This window comes from Myotis davidii, unplaced genomic scaffold (genome assembly GCF_000327345.1).
Source record: "Myotis davidii unplaced genomic scaffold, ASM32734v1 scaffold663, whole genome shotgun sequence".
Classification (NCBI taxonomy): Eukaryota; Metazoa; Chordata; class Mammalia; order Chiroptera; family Vespertilionidae; genus Myotis; species Myotis davidii.
This window is the reverse complement of record NW_006295816.1, coordinates 7,802,235-7,826,385: the sequence shown is the minus strand read 5'-3', so window position 1 is coordinate 7,826,385 and position 24,151 is coordinate 7,802,235. Positions and strand designations below refer to the sequence as shown.

At 42.8% G+C, this 24,151-nt stretch overlaps 2 protein-coding genes across 2 annotated transcripts in view; one reads left to right on the top strand and one right to left on the bottom strand.

The window, feature by feature from the left end:
- The window catches only part of SCN11A (sodium voltage-gated channel alpha subunit 11), a 105,090-nt gene extending 84,507 nt beyond the window's left edge, over window positions 1–20,583 (bottom strand). The window contains exon 1 of the mRNA XM_006770556.2: window positions 20,446–20,583. Coding sequence (XP_006770619.1) covers window positions 20,446–20,498 — 53 coding nt within the window. The 5' untranslated portion in view covers window positions 20,499–20,583. The remainder of the gene's footprint in view (window positions 1–20,445) is intronic.
- Window positions 20,584–20,934: 351 nt separating this feature from the next.
- Window positions 20,935–24,151, top strand: part of WDR48 (WD repeat domain 48) — a 37,438-nt gene continuing 34,221 nt past the window's right edge. The window contains exon 1 of the mRNA XM_015568407.1: window positions 20,935–20,939. The gene's annotated coding sequence lies outside the window, so the exon portion shown is untranslated. The remainder of the gene's footprint in view (window positions 20,940–24,151) is intronic.

Here is a 24,151-nt window from a genome sequence, read left to right as displayed (position 1 = left end):
ACGGAACCACTTCCCACCTCACGGTCAAAAAGGAATGCGGTCCCCTGCATTTCTGTGCTTCCTTCTACTCTCCTTCCCTCACCTCCACAAATACAGCAGGGCCAACAGAAAGGAGACACATCTCACCTCTGCCAGCCCTATTCCAACTCCCCACTATTGTCCTCAATGCCCTCTCCCCCATTTCTCCCTCCATTGTCACCAAGCTTCTATCCAACAAGAGTTCTGCCAACAGCTTGGGACTATTCCAATCCCTTGCAGTGGTCGGCAAACTGCGTCTCGCGAGCCACATGCGGCTCTTTGGCTCTTTGAGTGTGGGTCTTCCTAAGCCTTAGGAGTACCCTAATTAAGTTAATAACAATGTACCTACCTATATAGTTTAAGTTTAAAAAATGTGGCTCTCAAAAGAAATTTCAATCATTGTACTGTTGATATTTGGCTCTGTTGACTAATGAGTTTGCCGACCACTGCCTTATAGTAATCCTGTGCAGAGTTTGAAAGAACAGCTACATTTTAAAGATATTTTATAAGTGATGAAAGGTAGCTAAGGGTTTATTTATTTTGTAATAAGTGATTTTTAGAAATGAGAAAACAGAACTTTGAATGGGTTAGATGGCTGGTTCAATGTCCCACAGCTAGAGGAAAAGCCAAGGCAGGATTCTAGCACCTGCTGACTCCAACTACAATTCCTAAAATAATTAGGGATCAATGGAGTCATAAAGGAATACGGGTATAAAGGAATAAGACAACATAGTGGTGTTTAAAAGCAATAGCTACAGCCCTAGCCAGTTTGGCTCAGTGGATAGTGTCAACCTGTGGACTGAAGGACCCCAGGTTTAATTCCCATCAAAGGCACATGCCGGGAGTTGTGGGCTCGATCCCAAGTAGGGGGTGTGCATGAGGCAGCCAATCAATGATTCTCTCTTATCATTGATGTTTCGATGTTTCTCTCTCTCTTTCTCTCTCTCTCTCTCTCTCTCTCTCTCTCTCTCTTTTTCTCTCTCTCCCTCTCTCTCCCTTCCTCTCTGAAATCAATAAAAATATTTTTTAAAAAATAAATAAAATAAAAGCAATAGCTACGTATTCTTTTGCACTACTGAGAGGTGGGGCCTGTGTCCCTTCCCTTGAATCTGGACAAGCTTGTGACTGCTTCGATCAATAGAAGGAGTTGGAAATGGTGCTAGGTCAAAAAAGGCCTGCCTGGTTCTCTTGGGATGCTCACTCTGGGGAAAGTCAGCCTCCATATAAGAGCACCAAGTACCCTGAGACTGCCATGCTACAAAAGCCCCAGCTGAGCTCCCAGCCAACAGCCAACATCAACCCTCAGCCATGCATGTGCAATCCTGGACAGCTAGCCAGTGGTGCCCTTAGGAGATTCCAGCCCCCAATTTTCAAGTGACCCCCCTGCATGCATGTCTTCCCAGCTGAGGCTCCAGATGCCATGGATCAGAGAAGTCACACCCATTGTTGTCCTGCCTGAATTCTTGACCTGCAGAACCTATGAGTACAATAAAATGGTTGTTGGAAGACAATCTGTTTTGGGGGTGATTTGTTATGCAGCAGTAACTGCAACAGACACATACAACCTGTGCATCTGTTTAAGTAATAAATTTCATATGACTTCCTCTAACAGCTTTTCAGGTTTCCCTTAACAGACCATGAGAAGGTGCCAGTTTTGGAGGATGTGCATAGAGTAAGCAAAGCTTCCCCCTCCTCTTTCACACTCCTCACTCCAGCCAGATCTGCTTTCTGGAAAGAAGTGAACAGGCTATGTTTTCCACTCTAGAGCCACATTAACTTCTCTGAACTTACGTTCCTCCTCTATAAAATGAGAGCTAGCGAGAAATTCTCACTTCATGGATTTGATGGGTGATCCAGGAAAGTGAAGGTGTAAACCTGCTCTGGGAACTCATCAGCACGCTCTAAGGATACTCATTATGACTACCTACTGCCTTTTTCCCCTGCCCACTCCACAGTCCCTCCCTTGCCTTGCTGCCCAGTAGATATGGCCTGACTCTGCTGAAATAATTTTCCCAGCCCCAGCCATTAGCTCTACAGAGCCCACACAGCTGTCATCCTTCCCCTCTAGTTTGCACCTTTCCAATAAAAGCATTGCCTCTTTTGATTACAGGAGAATTCTCCACTCTAATTGACTTCCATGCATTAAAATTTTACTGAGATGATCTCAGAGGCTCCCAGGGGACAGGAGAAGTGCCTAGCATTGCCGCCCTTAGGGCTCTCATGCTAGTGGAGAATTTCTAAATCTGCTCTAAATTTTGGCAAGGCACCTTCTGGGGGATATAAAGAGTATCTCAACGCAAGAGAAGCACTCAATTTCTCTCTCACCCTAGGCACGCGAGGGTGAGGGCAGCTGGGTCCCACTGCCCTCTGCCACAGGGGGCAGAACAGGTCACAGACTTGGAGATCCGGGTACCTGCATTCCTTCCCCAACTCTGTTCATGCAGACACACACAAAGTGAGAGGTGTGGTGCCTGCCCTCCATTGCAATATGCCAACATTAGCTGGTGTAATCAGCACTGAAAGAGGTAAATTAGAGGAGGAGAGGAGCTGGGATTAGGGATAATCAAGCGAGGTTTCCTACTAGAAAAGAAACAAGTGTTAGGCCTTTGAGAACAGTCATAATAGTAAACACTTATATCCCACTTGCTTTGTGCCGAATCCTGCCCCGGGCCCTTCATGGACTTGAAGGCATTCATTCCTCACAACTCTTCGAGGCAGATTCTACTTTAATTCCCTTGAACAGATGAGAAAATCAGGGCATGAAAAGGCTGAGTAACTCCACTGAAAAAAGCTGAGTAACAGAGCTAGTAAATGACAGAGCCAGGGTGGGGAGCCAGAAAGTCTGACTCGCAGTCTGTGTTCTTTGTCACTGCGCTGTGTGGCCTTCCAATGAGAGGAGATGAGGAGGAAGAGGAAGGCCTTTGAAGCAGGAGACACAAAAGTGCAGAGATGGGATTCTGCTCTCTGCTTGGTGGTCAATCATGTCTTTCCTCTATCTGCCAGGCGAGGGGGGAAAAGAAATCATGCGTATGGTTTTAAATGCTTAAAACATTTCTAAAATGACAGGCTCAAAAATGTTATCAGTAATTACCTCTTAGAAATGGAAATGGGGGAGAGTGGAAGGAAGGGAGGGAAGCTCTTATTTTTACGCTCTCCAAATGTTAGAAAAATGTGCCTTGAATTACTTTTAGAATTCCATATTGTGAAATATGAACAAAGGAAAGACTCGCCTCCCCATACCCCACCACGGTTCCCCCAAGGGAAACAGCTGTCAAGAGGGGAAGCTGACCAGTCAGAGACAGTCCTTGGGCTCCAGAAGTGTGCAGAGATGATGAGCCTCTGCATCCTGTCTTCTGCCCAGAGGGAGCTGGGGACCTGCCCTCTGGCCAAAGGGCCCATCCTTCAGGCTCAGGATGCCAGGCTGGTCCCCTACCTCTCTTTTCTCTTCTCTGAGCTTACCCAGCTTTCCACTCACCACCATGTGTTTGCAACGATCACAAAAAGAGAACCACAGAACCATGTCTTGCAATTTTTAAAAATTGAGAACTTACAAAAATTGTGAAATTCCATATAAACACCTGGATTTCTTAGTTCTTTTGACCAAACTGAAAGATGTGGGCAATTCCACGTGTGCATTCTTACCAGGCACCTTGGAAGCTGAGTTGAGGTTGCCCCTTTTGACAGGACACACACTCCTTGCCTCCATCGTTGCCTTTGCCACGCCCCATTAAGGTCAATGCCATTTATATTGCTTCTGTGCTGTTGCTTTTCTTACAAGTGGCGGGCTTCCTTGGCTACATCCCCTGCTCGGTCCTGGTAAGTAGCTGAACCTGCAGTCTGTGGTTTAGACTGCAGATAAGTCCCAGTTGTCTCACAATTCTGTTCGTTCCAAGATCCTTGAGTGCAAGAACAAAGTTCAACACATCCTTTGCATTCCACACCTCCTCTATGGGTAAAGCTTTTCACTGAAGGCCTGATAAATTGATCTGTCATGGTTAAGTCACAGAGTAAAGACTTGGATTTCAATCTATCCAGGACTGGCTGAGGCCAAATCCTCCTCGCAGCTGAACGCTCAATCCTCCTCAAGAGTGCTCTGTGCTTTTATGCCTCAAAACACTGGTAGACAGGCACTGCTCTCCCCTAGGCTTATAGTTTTGCTAAATATAACTGATGACTTCTGCTATCTGTCTTTACAGACAATCTGCATATCTCTGGCTGATCTATCTTCCCCTCTTGACAGTCAACTTCCCATTACATCTTTCTCCTGCTCATGCATATTATATGAATAACTTGTGTATCAACAAAAGGGGAAATCCCTTTACCCTCTACCTGATTCATTTTAAATAGTAAAAATACCCTTAAAGTCACTGTGTCATGTAAAAACTCTTCCGCACCTTTCATCTCACTTAATCCTTACAGCAACCCCACCAGAGTGGTGCAGTCACTGTTTTAGAGATTAGGAAACCAATGCACAGATAGGTTAGGTGACTTGCCAAGCATCACACAGCCCATGTAGGACCTGACTCTAATCCCGTGACTTTTAAGGACAGGTAGAGTTGACTGATTCTCAGGACCAGGGATTATGCTGCACTTGGCCCACTCGGTCCCAGAAAAGGGTTACAATGAAAAGGGGAAAGAAACATTCATCTCCCAAGGCACTTTTCTGCCTTAGATAAACTGTGACTGTATTTGTTTGGGGTCATGTAACTCCCAAGTGCTTGGGGATCCACTTGTCTGGCCATGAGAGCAGAAGAAATATTTCTAAAGGGCTTTGTGAGGAGCAACAGACCCCAGACATGGGACACTCCTATGAGTCTTACTCATTGAAGAATTCAGAACCAAGACTACAAGAATCAGCAAAGGGAGCCCAACCAAAAGTGAATCTCAAATGTCACTTAAAGGCACTGAACCAAAACTGTGTCTCACCTTTCTCAGCCAAATCATGTCTCAAAGTTATGCTGACTGTTTTAACCAGTTCAGCCTGCTATAACAAATACCATAGACTAAGTAGCTTAAATAACAATCTATTTCTTACAGTTCTAGAGGCTGGGAAATCTAAGATCAAGGTCATTTCTTACTATTCTAGAGGCTGGTGAGAGCCTCCAGTGTCTGGTGAGAGCCCACTTCCTATTTTGCAGACGGCCACCTTCTTGCCGAAGAGGGAGAAGTGGGGGCAGTAGTGATGGGGAGAGAAAGCTCTATGGTCTTTTCTTATAAGGGGACTAATACCATCATGAGGGTTTCACCAAATTACCTCCCACCTCCTAATACCATCATTGTGGTGGTGGTTAGGGCTTCAACACACTAATTTGAAGGTAGAGAGACAAACATTCAGTCCATAAAGCTGACCCTGGATTCCTTTTCCTCCCTCTAGAATTATTAGCATCCAAATAAATACTTTTATACTAAACAGGAGAGGAATTAATTTCACTAAAATAATCAAGTCATGCATTGATCATAAAACCAGGCCAATAGAAGCTTTTAGTCACTAAATGAGATTTCATAAAATTATAGGGAAACACTCTAAGTCCAGAAGACATAGAGGTCTGAAAAAAAATCTATATATTCAAAGAAAGAAAAGCTCAAGTGTCAACACCTCTCAGAACACTATTAATCTTAAATTATAAGATTCAACAGGTAAATGTTTGGATGAAATATGTTTGAAAAGCCAAAATGTCCTCCAGGACCACAGCAGGAAGAACAGGAGCCGTTGCACCCTCGTTGGCAGCACATGTAGTGGAGAGCAGGTGGATAAAGGGCTGATACACAGAGAAAACAGTCAAAGAGCAGAGTGCAGCAGCACCCATATAGCATTATCCAGAGTAGGGGGTGCCTAGCAGATACGATATTTTAATCAACTTGGAAAGTCTGACCTTTTCAAGAACGGGTGCATCCGGCTGTCAAGCTCCATGACATCAGCCATCAGTTATCCAATTAAATCCCTTTGTAGGAGTCCCAGACTTCATGGTTAGGTGGCTTCCAGGAGACATTTTTCCTAAAGGTGGACTCTAGAAGCTTCCATATGGACCTAGTTCTCTTGGCAATTTTGTTGTTCATTATCAATGAATAAATCAACATAAGCCTGGCATGGGCTTTCAACATGAGGCCTTACCTTTGAGAAAATTAAAGCCCTTAGAAGGTAATTTCCCCAGAATCCCACAGTTACATCTACCCACCTGTTGGCATCTGCATTCATAGTCACTGCCTTCTGTCCTATAGCAAGTTGCAAAGATGGCCACAAATTCTTCCCTTCCCAGAACTCATGTCCCATTGCAATGTAATTATGCAGCTTCTCCCATTAGGAGGTGGAATCTATTTCTCTAACTCTTGAATATGAGCTTGGCCTTATGACTTGCTTTGGCCTGTAGGACATTAGAAAATGTGATGCAAATGAAGGCTTCAGAAATATTTGCACATTACGTTTTGCCTTCCCTTGCTAAGCTTGGAAATCAGAGACCACCATGTGAACAAGTTCAAGCTAGCCTTCAGCAGCCAAGAGGCCATGTGGGAAACGAAGAGGCACCCCAGTTGGCAGCCAGATAATTGCCAGATAGATGAAAGGCACATGAGTGCCAATCAGATGATCTGAGATCATCCAACTTCCAGCCAATCCACCAGCTGACCACAGCAAGCCCAGGAAAGATCAGTCAAGACAGCCCACATAAGAACCAATCATCCCGCTAAGCCACTAAGTTTTGGGATGGTTTGTTATGCCACAAAAGCTAACCATACACCCCTCTTTACTTTGAATGGACTCTCCATGGTCCTGTCTAGAGCCAGCCCCTTCACATGCATACATGTCTCATCCCCTCTTGTAGCTTTAGAAACACCATTTCATCATTTCTCCCTTTTTTCTTCTGCAACAAAAATGTTTTCCACTTTAATGAATCATTTCTATCTACCAGGTTGCAAACATGCTGTCATTTACTCATGTTAAAAAAACAAAATAGAAAAACTTTCTTCTGACTCCACATCCCCTGCCAGTTTCTGCCCCAATTCTTTACTTCCCTTTGAAGCAAAAGAGGTGTCTATTCTTGCTTTCTCCCATTCCTTTCCTCCTGTTTTCTCTAAACCCATTCAAATGAGGCTTTTGCCTCCATCCCTGTAACAAAACTTTTCAGGTTAAGTCACCAGTGATGTCCAAGTTATTAAACCCAATGACTATTTCCCAGTCCACATCTTTGATAACTTAGCTGCAGAAGACACAGTTGATCATTCTCTCCTTTCATATACACCTTTTTTCATATACACACCACACTCTTCTAGTTCCCCTTCCCACCTCTTTGGCAGCTCCTACTCAGTCTTCATTTCTGTGTCCTCCTATTCTCCCCATGTTAGTGCCCTGGGACTCCATCCTGGGAGAATCATCCCTTACTCCTCTTTCTTTCATATCACATATCCAATGCATCAAGGTAAATGTTGGGTCTACCTTCGAAGACAATCAGTCTTAACACTTCCTTTGCTTCCACCTAGGTGTAAGTGACCACCCATTCCCACCTCAGTTATTGCAATGGTCTCATAGCTGATCTTCTGCTTCCACCTTTGCCACCCAATTTATAAAATAAATACATTAAATGTCTATAAAGGGATGGGGAGGGAAGGATTTTCATAATCCCCTTCTCAAGAAAGAGAAATTATTTGCTTTAACAACCTCCTCCCATAAATGAGGGAGTTTCACTGTGATTACTATGAACTTCCCACTTTCCTAAGAGTTGGTTCACTTTATACATCTTTTATTTACATGTATTGCTTTTTAAGAAACGTGGCTGCAGTGCTAAGGAGAGGAAGAACAGCCAGTTACATCAGCAGCTGGGTTTCTCACAAAGCTCAGAGAACAGTATTTGTGAGCCAGCCCAGCCTTTCCATGATTCAAGTCTGGGACAAGCAGATGCAGCTCTCATGAGGAAACCTCACTCCTCTTTGTGGGAAGGAGCTGGGCCAATGATCTGGAGCCAGGGTTGCATCGCTGCTAACGAAAAACACAGCACGTTCAAAATGCTTTCATGCCTAGTGGGCCCTATAGGCTCTTCTAGAGTACAATTAAGGAGTTCTTTATAAAAAAATAAAAAAAATAAAAAGCTTTTTGATAATTGGTCCTGGGAAAAGGTCACTTTAAGTGAATCTATTTAAATGGGAAGCAAGAGCTTATAGTAAATAGTGTGAACTGGGGCTTTATCTTTAAAAGAATTAAAAATTATGATAGTGAATTTCTTTTATATTTAACCACATTTTTTTAAAATATATTTTATTGATTTCTCACAGAGAGGAAGGAAGAGGGACAGAGAGCCAGAAACATCGATGAGAGAGAAATATCGATCAGCCGCCTCCCGCACATCCCCCACTGGTGATGTGCCCGCAACCCAGGCACACGCCCCTAACCGGAATCGAACCCGGGACCCCCCAGCCCGCAGGCCGACGCTCCATCCACTGAGCCAAACCGGCCTTGGCAACCACATTTTTATTATAACTGCAACTGTGAACTCATTTTTAGATCACAACAGTGAATCAAGACATGTTTTGGGAATGCTTTTTTCTGGAAAAAAAATTTGTAAGATAGCATAATATGACACCTGTCACTTCTCATTTGACCTTCACAGAAAGGTTGTAAAGAAAGGAAATTTTGCAAAATAGTCAAAGGCTTTATCTCTTTTCCCCAGGACCTTCTAATGTTTTGAATTTCTAATCATCCCTTCCTGAAGCCTCCAGTATGTCATCATCTATGCTGATTCTCTTTCTCTCAGTTGTGACCAAACTCTGCCAAACCTTCATTTCTTGGAGATTTCCTAATAATTATTGAATCAGTCCTCCACCATCACTTTCATTACCTTAGTAAAATCCCACATCTTTTGCAAGATTGGCAAATTACTTTGCAACCGGTTGGCATAGTAATCACAGTGAAACATCTGACACTATTGTTGGGGGAAGATGGATGCCAGTGTTAAGCCAGAGGGAGGTGTGAAAGGGGGACTAGCTTTATAAGAATTTCAGGTTGGGGTGACCTTCATTTTGAGTATTTCTATAGTAAGTACTTTGATAATGAGGCTCCCTTGTGCTCACGAACAGGAGTTAGCACTGCAGTTTCTGGGTAAAAGGACTAAACAGGGAGAAGTGTGAGTGGTCCATCCCTCCTAAAGGTGGTCACCTGCAACCTATGTGATGCTGGCTGAGGACCGAAAGGTCCATCCAGGCTGTGGTTTCCAGACCCTGTGTGTTTAAGCCTTAAGGCTGTGTTCAACACCTAAAGCTAAAGTACTGAAAAACAAACAAAGAACAATACCCCACAAATATTTGCTTCATGACTACTGCCATCTGCAGAGGTTAAGCTTCGGTTCTGATTTTACTGTCCACATGACAACCAACTGCAGGGGGGTTGTTGCAGTTTCTGACTTGGGAAGGTTTTTCCATTTATAACCAGCTACTTCCAATCACACCTGAGTTTATGTTAATGGGGTGATTTTTGGTAAGTCCCTAGATAGTCTCAGGGTGGGGGATGGTTGACAGGGAGTACCAACCATGTGATTAGAGGGTTGGGACTTTCGGCCCCACCCTCTGACCTCTGGAGTCATCACTAAAGGCCAAAGATTTAAGCAATCACGACTCCATAATGAAGCCTCCACAAAAAGCCCAAGGACAGAGTTCAGAAAGCTTCCAGGTTGTCACCGACCGGAGGTGCTAGGAAGGTAGTGTACCTGGACAGGGCATGGGAGCTCCACACCCCTTCCCCCATACCTTGTCCTATGCACCTTTTCCACCTGGCTGTTCTTTATAATTGCATGCTTTATAATAAACTGCTAAATCCTCATCTTGTGCAGTAGGAAGTCAACAGATGATTACTAACTCTGAAAAAGAAGATAAATATAATCATGTCATTTAGAGATATGGAATGAAATAAATCATAAAAGCCTGTGAAAGTAAGTGGAAGTGGTAGCCTCTGGGGAGGGGAAATGGAGAAGAGGGGGCTGGTGTTTCCCAGGAAGTCCTATAGAGCTATCTGACTTTAATAATGTATAATTTTAAGATAAAAACTGAAAAAATAAAAAATATAATACAAAGAGAAGTTCTAGTATTTTTTTCTTGACCTCAATTTTTTTAAGTTTTTAAAAAATATATTCTTTTATTGATTTCAGAGAGAGAGAGAGAGAAACATCAAAGAGAGAGAAACATTGATTGGCTGCCTCCTGCACATCCCCTACTGGGGATGGAGCCCACAACCCAGGCATGTGCCCTGACCAGGAATCAATCTGTGACCTCATGGTTCATAGGTCAACCCTCAACCACTGCACCACACTAGCGGGCTTGACCTTAACTTTGAAAACATTGCCCTGGCAGGTCTGGCTTAGTTGGTTGAGTGTCCTCCCATGCACAGAGAGATTGCCAGTTCAATTCTTGGTCAGGGCACATGCCTGGATTTGGGATCCCCAGTAGGGAGCATGCAGGAGGCAGCTAACTGATCAATATTTCTATCTCTCCCTCTAAAATCAATTTTTTAAAGTTTTATTTCATAAAAGAGAGGGGGGGCAGTTTAGTCTTTTGAGTCAGAGACCACAATCACAGTACATTTGGGATTTCAAATTTTTATTTAAGAAGCGGAAAATTCTCAATCTGGGGAAGAGGCATAAAAGAATCATAAAGCAGGGTTGCCGAGAAGGGATACATGTGGCTTGAAGAAAAACCACTGTTCATTTGAGAATCACTAATATTTATAAGAAACAAAGAAGATAGAGTCAAGAGGTTGGTTTGTGGTTCTAGGTCTGCCACTTACTCGTCTAACAAAGCACTTGGTCTCAATTTCCTGTTGAATAAGAGGGCTGCACTTGATGGTCACCAAGATTACAATTAAGTCTGAAAATTATTTTATGTTCTCCCAATACTATTCTGAATAGCAAAAACAGGTCAGACTGATCTAGACAAGGTAACTTTTTTATCTTTAAAATAGAAATAAGAACATTTTAGAAAAAAAATATTTGGTCTTTGAGATTTACAAATTAAATAATACATAATTCTATTTGTTGAATAAAATTAGTATACTGGCTATGGCTTCTTTACATGCAAATGCCATGATGTTTTTATTTGGGCTCCCTGCCACCAGCTTCCCGGCTTCATAAATTCTATTTAAGATGCTGTTTTCTCTTCCTGATCTCTATGTGGCTTAGAAAAAGGAAGTATGCTTAAGTAATAAGTGATGATCCTCATCTCTTACTTTTGCTTATGTTCATTTCTATGGTTTCTACTGCAATTATGTTTCTTTACTAAGGATGGCTAAAAATGTATCTGCAGTAAGAGCTTATTAATGCAAAGGTAAATGCTTGATTAGCTGCAATTAGAGACCCGTGAAAATAAATACCAGGTGACAATTTGCACTGATCATCAAAGAGCACTAATGGAGGTGAGAGGGAGCATCCTTTTCTTTTAAAAAATAACCAGATAACAGAAAGTTCTCAATAATGTCACCACTTAGAGAAAACCACCTTTGATAGACTGCATCATTAACAGTGTCTTCCAATTCTCCTTTTCTTGGCAGATATCGCAAAAGTCGCTATATCTGAGACATCTTCGAAGGCTTAGCACACATACAAACTCACATACACCAACTCTGTATGTGCCATAACTAGACTATGGAGGAAACACGGTCCCTGCCAGAAATGAGGCAGAGAGGAAGCAAGGAGAAGGAAGTTCCCTGGCTTCCTTTCTTTTTCTCCAATCCCCTGGGAGTGCCCCCCATTGGCTGAACCTGCCAGAGGCCAGCTGACATGGGGGTCTGGAAAATGAAGCTTGCAGGGGGCAAGCCCCAGGCAATCATTGGAGGGACAGGGCGAGGCATAAAGCACAGGATCAGCTCGGCCCACCCTTCATTCTCGTCCTCCAACCCATACCTCAACGCTCACAGAGTCACTCTGTGCTTCTACCTGCCTGCCATGAAGGGCTCCAATATAACTGACTTACCACCAGGTGTCTGGCTTATCCCTCAAGGGAATCATGTCATAGGAGGGGCTAAGCATTGGCCTTTGCTGTTGTCATATTGTCCCCTAAACAGTGGCAACAGCCAGAACAATCTTAGTGACAAAATGACTATGCCTGGCATAAATTCCTAATGTCATGGCCACTTCATACATTCAGTGAGCAACTGTGTGGCTGAAAAAAGGTACCCAACTTAGATCCACAGGACGGTCACCTTGAGAGATCAAATCTAAAGGGCAATTGTCCATGTTCCCCAGAGAACCTGAGCTCGTTATATCCACAGCAGAAAGCCCACTCCTGTATGCCTCCTGGATGTGGCTGTCCTCCTTCCTGTCTCCCTGTCCCTGCTTTTTCTTGTGCTTCCTGAGACTACCCCCTAAATAAACCATTTACACCAAGACTCGCCTCAGAACTTGCTTTCTGGAGGAACACAGACTAACACAGACGTGCATGTATTAGATTATCCTAGCAATTGTACTGTTCACATCCTCTAAGCAGCAGTTCTCAAATCTCATTTCATATTGTCATAAACTAGAGAAAAATAACATCAAAATTTCTTGGAATTGCCATATTTTTTAAATCCAGATTTAATGAGAGACTTTATTTGGAAAGGATTACTGCAAGGGGGGGGGGAGGGGTGGGCGGGACCTTCCAATAGGTGGAGGAGGTCTACTGCATAGGGAGCTCTGACCATACATACCATCTCCAGTGTTAGGCAAAAAGAATTTTTCATTTACAGTAGAGAGGAGTAAACAAGACTAGAAAAAACTAGAGTGACCTGGTGGGATAGCAGGTCAGAGAATGTTTAACTCTGAGGTCAGCCTTTTCTCAGGAGCGGTTAAGGAGTTAGCTGTGTACTGGCTCTTGCTGAGAGTGGGACCAAACTCAGGGACCTGCAGAAGGAGAGGATCTTAACCAAAGTTTGGTTAACCAGCATTTTGTCCTGATTGCTCACTGGAACAAGCAGTTCAGCTAATTATTTATGAAGCCAAGAATGGGAACTTCAAGGGTCTGTGTCTGGCCTTGTCATAGGTAAATGAGGGGGCCTACACCTAAGTCATATGGACAACGATGGTTCTTTGCAGTGTCTTTTCCAGAACACAGACAAGGCTGTGTGTGTGTGTGTGTGTGTGTGTGTGTGTGTGTGTGTGTGTGTTTCTTAACTGTCACTGTTTTCCAGGAACACAGGGCTCAGATAAAATTCAACATTGTCAAGAAGGAGCCTAGACAACAGTATTTTCTAGAAGGTCCCCCAGGTAATAGATTATAACAGACTTGAGATAATCAGAGTGTGTGGTCCTTATTCAGATTCTAATTCAAACAAAGTGATTTTTTAAAATGACATTTATGAAACAGTTGAAGATTTTAATACTGAATCTTTGATGAAGTTAAGGAATTACTGTCATTTTAGGTATGACAATGATATTGTACTAATGAATTTCTTTTCTTTTATTGTACTAATGAATTTACTTTAAAAATGATTATGGTATTGTGGTTATGGTCTTTAAAGACAGCTCTTATTTTTTAGAGCTATTCACCAGAGGAAATATTTATAGATTAAATGATACGGTTTCTGGAATTTGCTTCAATATGAAAAGGGGGAAAGTGGGTGGGAAATTTGTTGGTCATGAATTGTTGAGTGTTGAAGTTGGACGGTGGGTCATGTGAGTTCATCAGAATAGTCTATTTTGCATGTGTTTGAAATAAAAATGGTTTTCTAAAGGAGCTCCCAAATAGCTTTTAATATGCAGACTGTTATAAACTGCTTTTCATAGTCCTACTTTTTGTCTGCTCAATCGTCAAAACCAGAAAGAGGTTTGCCATGACTACTACATTTCCATCTATTTCTCCTTGTATTTTCTTCAATGCTTGATTTACATATTTCATTATTTACCATTTGTCACACTAAGGTTTATGAAAGATTGCCTTTTTTCTTTAAAAACTGATATATGCCCTTGGCAAAAGCAAAGAAAAAATCAAGGAATATATAAAGGTATACAGTAAAAAATAGGTCCCCCTTTTGTCTCAGATTCCTCTCCCCAGTGTCAGCCACAACTACCAATTTCTTCTGTCTCCACTGAGGAACAGTCAATGTGTATGTGGACATATGCATGTACATACGTACATATACTTGAATGTCCTTTTTTATATATCTTTGGGACCCCAGTATTTTATACTCTGTTAGATCCTTGCATTTATCATTTCAATCTTATACAGAAAATTGCTTCAATCAATGGAAAATTGTACAGTAGCAGAGCCTGCATCATTACTGATCCTTTTTCTATGAGCTATTTTATAATTCTGCAAATTACCCATAACTGATAACAATGCAGAATAATTCCTATCAATTTACATGCAAATCGATTCTGTCAGATGGAGAGATATCCTTACCCACTCGTGGAAAAAGTTTTGCCCCCATCCAAGCATTCGCTGTAACATTCCTTTACTCCATGTGATTTGTGCTTCCTTGACTTCTCCTTTGAACTAACCATGACATCGGCCTAGTTCCTTCATTGGAAGCAAAATGAAATCTTCAACTAATGTCCATTTTATACCTGCGCGAAAGTCATGATTTTGCTTTTTATTTTTTATTTTTAAAATATATTTTTATTGATTTCAGAGAGGAAGGAAGAGGGAGAGGGAGAGAGACAGAAACATCAACGAGAGAATCATTGATTGGCTACCTCCTGCACGTCCCACACTGGGGATGGAGCCTTCCCACAACCCAGATATGTGCCCTGATCTGGAATCAAACTGTGACCTCCCGGTTCATAGGTTGACACTCAACCACTCAGCCACACCTGTTGCGCCTTTTTTCTCTTTTTTTAGAATGATTCTTTAACAATACTCATTTAGCAAACAGGCTGAGCATACAATTCACTGGATGTGAGGAAAACTCAATTTTATTTTTGCCTCTCATTGCCCTGTGTGAATAACTGTCTAGAAGTATCAATAACTGACCTGTACCAATGATTTGATTCAAGAATGGCTCAATAAATATTCCTCTACTTGTATTTTTAAGTCAAATGTAGTTACACTTGTAGGATGAATTTATAAAAGAGGAACTGCTAATTCTACTCTCCAGAAAGATTATACTGATTTACCCTCCCACTAAGACTGTATAAAATCATGGGTTTTCCACCTTCTCTGAACACTGTACATTATCAAACTTTTAGATCTTTTTCAACCTGGTAGATGGAAAATGAAATCTAATTTAAGTGTTTCCTTTATTATGAATGAAATTAAGTTTATTTTCAGACAATGTAAGCCATTTTCTTTTCCTGTATGTAAGCTGTCTGTTTATATCCTTTGCCTATTTTGTTTTCCTATTGTGCTATGGTATTGTTCATAGTCACTTAGAAGCTCTCCTTCTATACTAAGGAAATTGGCTCTTTGTCGTGTGTCGCAAATACGTTTTTCTACAGAGGGGTCAGGGCAACCATGAAGAAATGACACAAGGCAAGCATAGTACAACTCAGTGGGTTCAGGATGTGGCTGTGTGGAGAAAGGCTGCCTCTCTCACATCTCTTCCTGCCCTCCAGATGTGATTGAGCTGTTACCTTCTAATTCACAGCAGATCAGCAATGAAGATCTAACAGGAGTGCAAGAAAAAGGGTGCATTGAACAGTCACCATGGAAACTGCCCCTCCCACAGCATCTACCATTCAAAAGCTTCTGCAGGCATTCATGTACAACAAATTAGCAAAGGAAGATTTACAGACTCACAACCCTAATTTTGAATGCACTTTGAAGGTGTTTAGAGGCATAAAGAATGCCTGTGGTTTTTGTAGGGCGATTACTAGGGGAAAATTGTCTTCAGTTCCAGCTTCTGCAGAGGATAATTGGTCAAAACACTGGAGTGTATTTTGTTTTTGCTGTACTTTTCCTTCCTTCCCAACCTTGTGCTGGTGATTGCCGGTCCGTCGTGTTGCTGATCTCAGAAGTGCTTTGTATTACTGGGCCTTAAGCAGAAGCTCTTAAAGACTACCCCTGGTCTAGCCTTTAGTGGAAGCCCATGCTCCCTGAAGAAGTTGAGCTGTGAATCTGGGTGGGAAACGGTGTGCAGGGGACAAGTGAATTCTCTTTGTAGGTCAGAGAAGAAGTCAGTAAAAGCAGGAGGGGTTCTGCAAGGTGAAGGACTGTGACTACTGTTGAAAGCATCCAGGTTGGTGATAGAACCTGGTCAATGATGGCAGGTGATCTTAGGGAGGTCGGGCCTGGACACTGGGATTTCTAGCTGTTACACAAAAAGCCCAGTCCCAGAGGCCTGTTCACTTTCAAAGGACACTGGGCATCTCAGCCGTAACCAGTGTAGCCTGAGGATTGTTGGTGCCTCCAGTATATGACCCCTGGGATTGATGAGTAACCTTAGAGTGGGTTACAGTAGCCAGAGAGCCTTAACAATGACTGAGGTTTACTTTTCCATCATTTTGGTTGGCTGTGAGCTCAAATTATAATTAATTTTAACAATCTAATATGACACCCTATATAATAAAACCCTAATATGCAAATTGACCCAACAGCAGAACTACCAGCAGAAGGACCGATTGCTATGATGTGCACTGGTGACCAGTGCACTCCCACAGGGGGAGCGCCGCTCAGCCAGAAGCCAGGCTCATGGCTGGCGAGTGCAGCGGCAGTGGCGGGAGCCTCTCCCACCTCCACAGAAGTGCTAAGGAGGCAAGCAGACATCCCCCAAGGGGTGCCGGACTGCAAGAGGGCACAGGCCAGCCTGAGGGACCCCCCACCTCCCATGCATGAATTTCATGCACCAGGTCTCTAGTCTTTACATATCAGTTTGTGGGATAATATTCCCACCCACTGTACTTCTGTGGCCTGGCATTTTAGGAAGCCTCACTCAGTTCAGCTCCTGTATAAAAGTCCCACAACAAAAAATTACATTTGTGATTTTAGGGGGTCAAATAGATTTCTTAAAAAGGTACTTTGGTTGTGGCATTTTATCAGCAAGAAATATGTATTAAATTTTAAGGTCTGACTTGTCAGATTAGAGCCTAGAGAAGGTCCCAAATCAAGGATGGCCTGAATGGTTCTCTACTGCCCTCCAGTGGATAAATTAGACAAAAGTTGAAACATTTTTGGAATGGAAAAGAGACTGGTTTGTATTTCTAATACTGTAAAAAATATAGACATGTAAAAATATATACAGAAAGAGATAAAAGAATGAACGGCTATTTTTTCCCAGTGTGTTAAAAACTAAATGCACTGTGGAATGATGAGCCATTTAATACCATGCCTTCTAAGACTGTATTAAAGAGTTATAAGGAAACCCTAAAGAACCTTAGAGAACCATTAGTTATAAGGAAACTAGTGGCTCAGTGCACAAAATTCATGCACGGGGGAGGGGGGTGTTCCTCAGCCCAGCCTGCACTCTCTCCAATCTGGGACCCCTCAAAGGATGTCCTACTGCCGGTTTACAAGGATCGGGCCTAAACCGGCAGTCGGACATCCCTCTCGCAATCCGGGATTGCTGGCTCCTAACCGCTCACCTGCCTGCCTGCCTGCCTGATTGCTCCTAAACACTCTGCCTGCCCGCCTGCTCACCCCCAACTGCCCCCTGGCTCTGGCCTGCTTGCCCCCAAATGCCCCCCCACCAGTCTGATCACCCCCAACTGCCCCCCCCCCGCCACTGTCCTGATCACCTTCAACTGACCCCAAATGACCCCCCTGCTGGTCTGCTTACTCCCAACAGCCCTGCCCCCAACCAGCCTGATTACCCACAACTGCCCTCCCCTCTTGGCCTCTAACCACCTCTACCTCGGCCCCACCACCAAGGCTTTATACAGAAGAATGTCCGGAAGGTCTTCTGGAAGGTCTCCCAGTCTAATTAGCATATCACCCTTTTATTAGTATAGATTATGCACCTTCTCAATTTCTCCACAAATCTGATTGATATCATGACCAGCTTGCACTAAGAAGTTTATTTATTTAGCACTTCTGCATTAAGTTTCTATTCTTTTTAAAGTTGATCTTTTTAAAAATATTTTACTTATTTTTTTTTGAGAAAGAGAGAAACATCAATTTGTTGTTCCACTTACTTATACATGCATTCGTTGAATCTTGTATATGCCCTGACCAGAGATTGAACCCGCAACCTTAGTGTATCAGGACAATGCTTTAACCAACTGAGCTACCTGGCCAGGGCTAAAATTAATCTTTAAAGTATCCAATTGAGTCCAGCTGGTGTTGCTCAGTGGTTGAGCATCGACCTATGAACCAGAAAGTCATGGTTCAATTCCAGGTCAGGGCACATGCCCAGGTTGTGGGCATGATCCGAAGTGGGAGACATGCAGGAGGCAGCCAATCAATGATTCTCCCTCATCATTGATGTTTCTATTTCTATCTCCCTTCCTCTCTAAAATCAATAAAAAATATGTTTTTTAAAAATCTCTATATGTAAAAGCCTAAGTGACTGTTATGACTGGTTGACCGAATGCCTGGTCAACCAGTCACTATGATGACACACTGACCACCAGGGGACAGACACTCAACGCAGGAGCTGCCCCCTGGTGTTCAGTGCGCTCCCACAGCCAACCTCCTGCGGATGGCCAACTCCCGTGGTCCCTCCCCCTCCTCGCCCCGCCTCCCCCGCCTTGGCCAGCCGCCTTGATCAGCCCCTACTGATCGCTGGCCAGGCCAAGGGACCCCATCCATGCACGAATTTGTGCACCAGGCCTCTAGTAAATAAATAAAAAATAAAGTATCCAATTGAATGCATTAATCACTAGCAGACAGTAGTAGTTACACACCAAGCCTCTACATGATTTTGTGTTTTTAAACACATTTTTAAAACCTATTAATTTCTCTAAATAATTAAAACAAAAGAACACTAAAGCATTCATGCTCACCCCCACTCTGGTGATAGCAAGTCTGCAAGGCCATACCTGGTTACCTTCCCTTTGCTCACTAAGCAGATTGATTGTGGAGCCAGAAAACATGTATTTAAAGCATGAGGGCAATCTGTAAAAAGGCCTGATCACAAGTCTTTCTCCAGGCTATTGAGAAAAAGGGAGAAGGCAAGAACCAAAGATAAGACATTTCAAGCTGGTTTGAAAACTTTAAAAAGTGATGAAGCCTATATTACATAAAATTTATGAGACAACCTACTCTAGGAAATTATAACACTAGTAATGTTTCCTGAACCAGGTGATGATTAAAAATAATACCTAAAATATATTGATGATTTCCCACATCTAAGTACTGTGCTAAGATTGTTTCATTTACCTTGAGATAGGTAATGCTTTTATTCCACTTTACAGATAAAGAAACCTAAGTTAATTATTTGCTCAAGTAACTGGCAGAGGGAAGGACCAACCTCCAGAGCAAGATTTAACAAGAACAAGCCTGGTTTATTTGGAAACAGAAGCCTTCTAGAATTCATATTTGCTTTTATTTTTCAAAAATACATTTTTATTGATTTCAGAGAGGAAGGGGAGGGGGAGGGGAAGGAGGAGGAGGGAGGGAGGGGGAGAGACAGAGAGAGAGAGACATCAATGAGAGAATCAATGATCAGCTGCCTACTGCCACACACCAGGGATGGAGCCCAAACCCAGGCATGTGCCCTGACCGGAAATCAATCCATGACCTCTGGTTCACAGATGGATGCTCGACCACTGAGCCATGCCGGTCTTGCTTCATATTTACTTTTAAATTTTACTGCATTTTTATTTAACATGGGTGTGCATTTTTTTTGTCAGAATGTCAAAAGTTTTCATGTTGTCGTTAAGCAGAGTTCTACAAATCTGAGAACAATATAATAGGTGTCAAGCCTTCTTACATTTTGAATAGAGATGCCAATCTTTCTATGCAGGAAACGCCAAGAGGAATTCTAACAGGATAAGCCTCCTGGCAGTTACAGAGGAGAAGACAAAGAATTAAATGGAGATTGATGAGGCTGGTGGTGGAAATATCTCTGTAGAGTTGTGAAGGTACTCTGACATTTCCCCTCCTTGTGGAGAAGGAAGGATGTATTAGTTATCTATTGCGGCATAAGAAATTACCCTACCATCAGGACACTTCCAACAGTAAACATCTATTATCTCATACACTTCCTGCAGATCAGGAATGTAGGATCAGTTTGGCTGAATGGTGCTGACTCAGAGTTTCTCAAAAAGTTACAGTTGAGATGTCATTTGATGAATCAAGCTGAGGTCACATGGACACATTCTTGCTGTAAGAAGGCTAGAAAAAAAGAAGTGAGTAACTGTCTTTTTCATTTTCCGTAAGCAGTGCTCACCACCACCAAGATACATAGTGGGGAACTCCTCCAACACAGAAAGAGAATTCAAATGATGAACAGCAGTAAATAAAACCACAAAAATGTCAAAGAAGTCATTCTTTTAGCTGCCCAACACCAATATAACCACCACTTTCAATGTTTATTATGTCCAAAAAAAAAGTTGTCACTTAGAATATTGCAGCTATCCTTCATACAATCAAAGGTGTACTCACTCTGTCACCCTCTGAGGAAGTCGATCCAATGTTTCATCAGTTACCACATCCATCCATCCATTTCTAAGTTTAGAATCTCAAGGTGGTGATATCCATTCCTCTGTAACTTAGGGACTAAATAACAAAATTTACCAATAATAGCGCGCCCTACAGACAATGGTGAAGTAAAAGGTAAAGAAAGAAAATAAAAGTTAAAACATATAAAAGTATACATGATCTATAATAATAAAAGCAATAATAATATGCTAATTAGACCGGACAGCCAAAAAGACCTTCTGAACGAAGCCGGGGCCGCGAGGGCCAAGGCAAGCCGCCGCAACTGCGAGGGCCGAGCCCCTTGCATCAGTTTCATGCATCAGGCCTCTAGTCCGTTAATAAAGGAAATACAAATAGAGATGAAGCTCTCATTTCTTTCCCTGATCATGAGGATTTTACCTCCATTATGACTTCCTTGCTTTACCAGCCATTCTGTTTCCTTTACTTTCAACTAACACCTTTATTTCTAAGGAATCTGAGTGTCCGATTTCTAAGGAATCTGGGTTTATGTATACCAGCAAACCTATTTCTGCTTGGTTATCAGGGTTAATCACTCCCACCAATACCATAACCTTGTTCTTCTCCTTCTCTTGACTATCCAGTGACACAAGACATACAAAATAAATAGCAGACTCAGCTCCAAATCAATGGAACCACTGTTCAGCCTTTGTTTGAAGAATTCCTTTCTTTAGAATATAAATGTTCCACATTCCCTCCTGCCATGAGACTGTTCCCTCTCCTTACCTAGTTAACTCCCCAGATCTTGACTCAAGGAACATTTCCTGTCTTATAACTATCTTTCTTCATTGAAATTAACCTCTAATCTGGGGAGGCCCAGAATCTCAAAGAATGGCAGTTTAAAAACAAAAACAAAAACAACCTGTAAGTGGGGGGTCACTAGTTATTTCTTTGTTCCTAAATCCATCAAATTTTGCTTATGGAACTGTGGTGGTTTTAAAAACATATCCACAAGTTCTTTTGACACTCCTACCATTAAAAAGGAGTCTGCTTAGATATAACTACCTTTAGTAAGTCCTAATAAACTAAATGTAGTTTGAAGTGATGCAGCAGAACTTCCACTGGTAGTTTAGAAAAGGCATTAATTAGTGTCCACCCGAACTTCTCTTTTTTGGGATGCCTGCCCTAGGAGCCCAGCTACTATGTTGTAAGGAACCTACCAGCATCTGGAAAGGCCATGAGCAGGTGTCGTGGTACAGATTCAGCATCAGTCACCAGACAGTGAAGGAGTGAGTGGTCCATTAGATGGTGTCAGCCCCCCAATTTTCAGCTGCCCCAACTGAATCATGGGAAAAGTAGAACACAGCTAAACTGTCCCCACTGAGCCCTGTACAAATTACAGATTTGCAAGCAAAGTACATTTTGTAGTTGTTTTTAAACCACTAAGTTTTGAGGTGGTTAAAGAGCAATATAGGAACAGGAAGAAAGAGCGCCAAATATTGGACACTAGTTCAAAGCATACACTGCATCCTAGAAGTCACATCGAATAGGGTTACCTCCCAGAAGGGACCATACTAAGGCTTCAATAAGACCGGGTGCTTCTTGGAGACAGAATATACAATCAGACCAATGAATTCTATGGATATGAGCCCACTGTACTGCTTCTTTCATTACAGAGTTTCCTGGTCAGAAGCATTATGGTGTCAGACACAACAACAGGCTAGGAAGCATTCTGTAAGTCCCCAGATGGTGGTGCTGACAGAAGCACAGCAAGCAGGGAAAGCAAACCTAAATCTACAGTAAATGTGTTTCAGAGAGGACAAATAACTATTCCCTCAACAACTGGGAAGGGCCAATGGAATCAACTTGCCTCCAGGTGGTTGGCTGATCCTCCTGGAGCATGGGGTGTATCACCAGCTGAGGATTGGTCACTGCTGCTGGCAACCTCAACATTCAGCAATGGCTTGGTGATCCCAAGCACAGCTCAATCCTCTCTATCATTGCCTTTTTTCCCATAATTCCACTGAGCCTGAGAAAAGAGGCTAAGTTTCATCCACACAGGGGTTCCTGTCATCTATGTTGTTCCCCAGATTTATTCTGCACGGTCCAGAATATCCCTTTCCAAGTATGCCTTATCACCAGTTCTCCAATCTTATTCTTCCCATGTCCTAGAGACTACCTGGCCAATTAGTCTTTGGCCATGAATTACTACCAAAGGCCATTTCTCCTTTCAGGCCACGTGAATTTCAAGACATCCCTCTGGACATTCTGTCCATTAAACGGACTTCACAACTTGAATGTTCTTCAGGTCCAAAGTGGGAACACAACCACCGAACAGTCCATTTCTGGCAGGCATGCGCATATTGTCCTGAGGAACTTGGTGCCTGGCACAGCACGGGTAGCCAATAGGTATTTTTTAAATAATCTTTTAAAATGCAGATTACGTCCCTTCCCTGCTTCAAGCCAATAGCTTCCCACTGACATTAAAGATCCTGCTAGGCATGGCCTCTGTATACACTCCTTCCTCTTGTTCTCTGTACTCTAAACCTTGGCCCCTGATTCCTGGAATGTTCAAGCGCCCTCCTGCCACAAGATCTTTGCTCAGACTGTTCCCGCTCCTTGCCTAGTTAACACCATCCCCAGATCTTGACTGAAGGATCATTTCCTGTATTATCACCATCTTTCTTCACTGTAATTATCTCCATATTCACTTATATGTTCAATTCCTGTCTTACCCAGGACCCTAAACTCTATGACGATGTGCACTTAACACTGACTCCCTGCACCTAATATAGTGCCCGATACTTAATAGGTGCTAAATAATATTTGGATACACAAATAAATGTGTCTGTAATAAAATGCAGTACAGGTAATTTACCTACAAGTTATCACCACCAGTTTTGCTTAAGATGCTTCCTGCCATTCCTTTCTACTCTTCTAACTTGCATTTCTTTATTAATTTAAAAAGGCATTTGTTTAGACAAGAACTTTCCTAAGCATTATACCTATCCTAGCACTATGCAAAAAAAAAAGTGAACACATATGAAACTTTAAATATACTAATAGCCACCTTATAAAAAGTAATTTTATTTTATTTAACTCAATATATTCAAAACATTATTATTTCCACATGTAACCAGTATGAAAATTGAGATACTTTGCATCCCTTTCTTTGTATTAAGTTTCTTATATTCGGTGGGCATCTGAGTTACATATCTCCACGTGAGCGGGCCATGTTTCAAGGGCGACCTGGCCACACACGCCGAGTGGGGGCTGCGTGGGGCGCCGAGTGGGGGCTGCGTGGGGCGCCGTGGTCCCAAAGGAGCCACTTTCCCCGAGTCCGCGTGTCCTCAGCACCTGGACGTGTCGGGGAAACTCCAGGGCCAACCTTCACCCACAAGGGCCGCTCGGGACGAGATGATTCACTCCCGGATCTGGAGTGAGCCCCACGCCTTCAGCATCTGCCACCTCAGAGGTTGTCCCGGAGAACACTTTTAACCAGTGTTCATTTTTCACCTTCCTACCAGCCTGTCCCCTCGTATTAAACAGATACTTGGCTCCCCCTGAAGATGGGGGCCCCCTCCTTTGCTGTCTCCTCCTTTGAAGCCAGTTTGTGGGGTGTCATGGCACATCTGCGGGTTCCCTGGGCTGCCTAGGGAAATCTGGGGGGAAGGTTTCTGTGCAAGCCGCCCAGGTCCGGCATGACGGATTC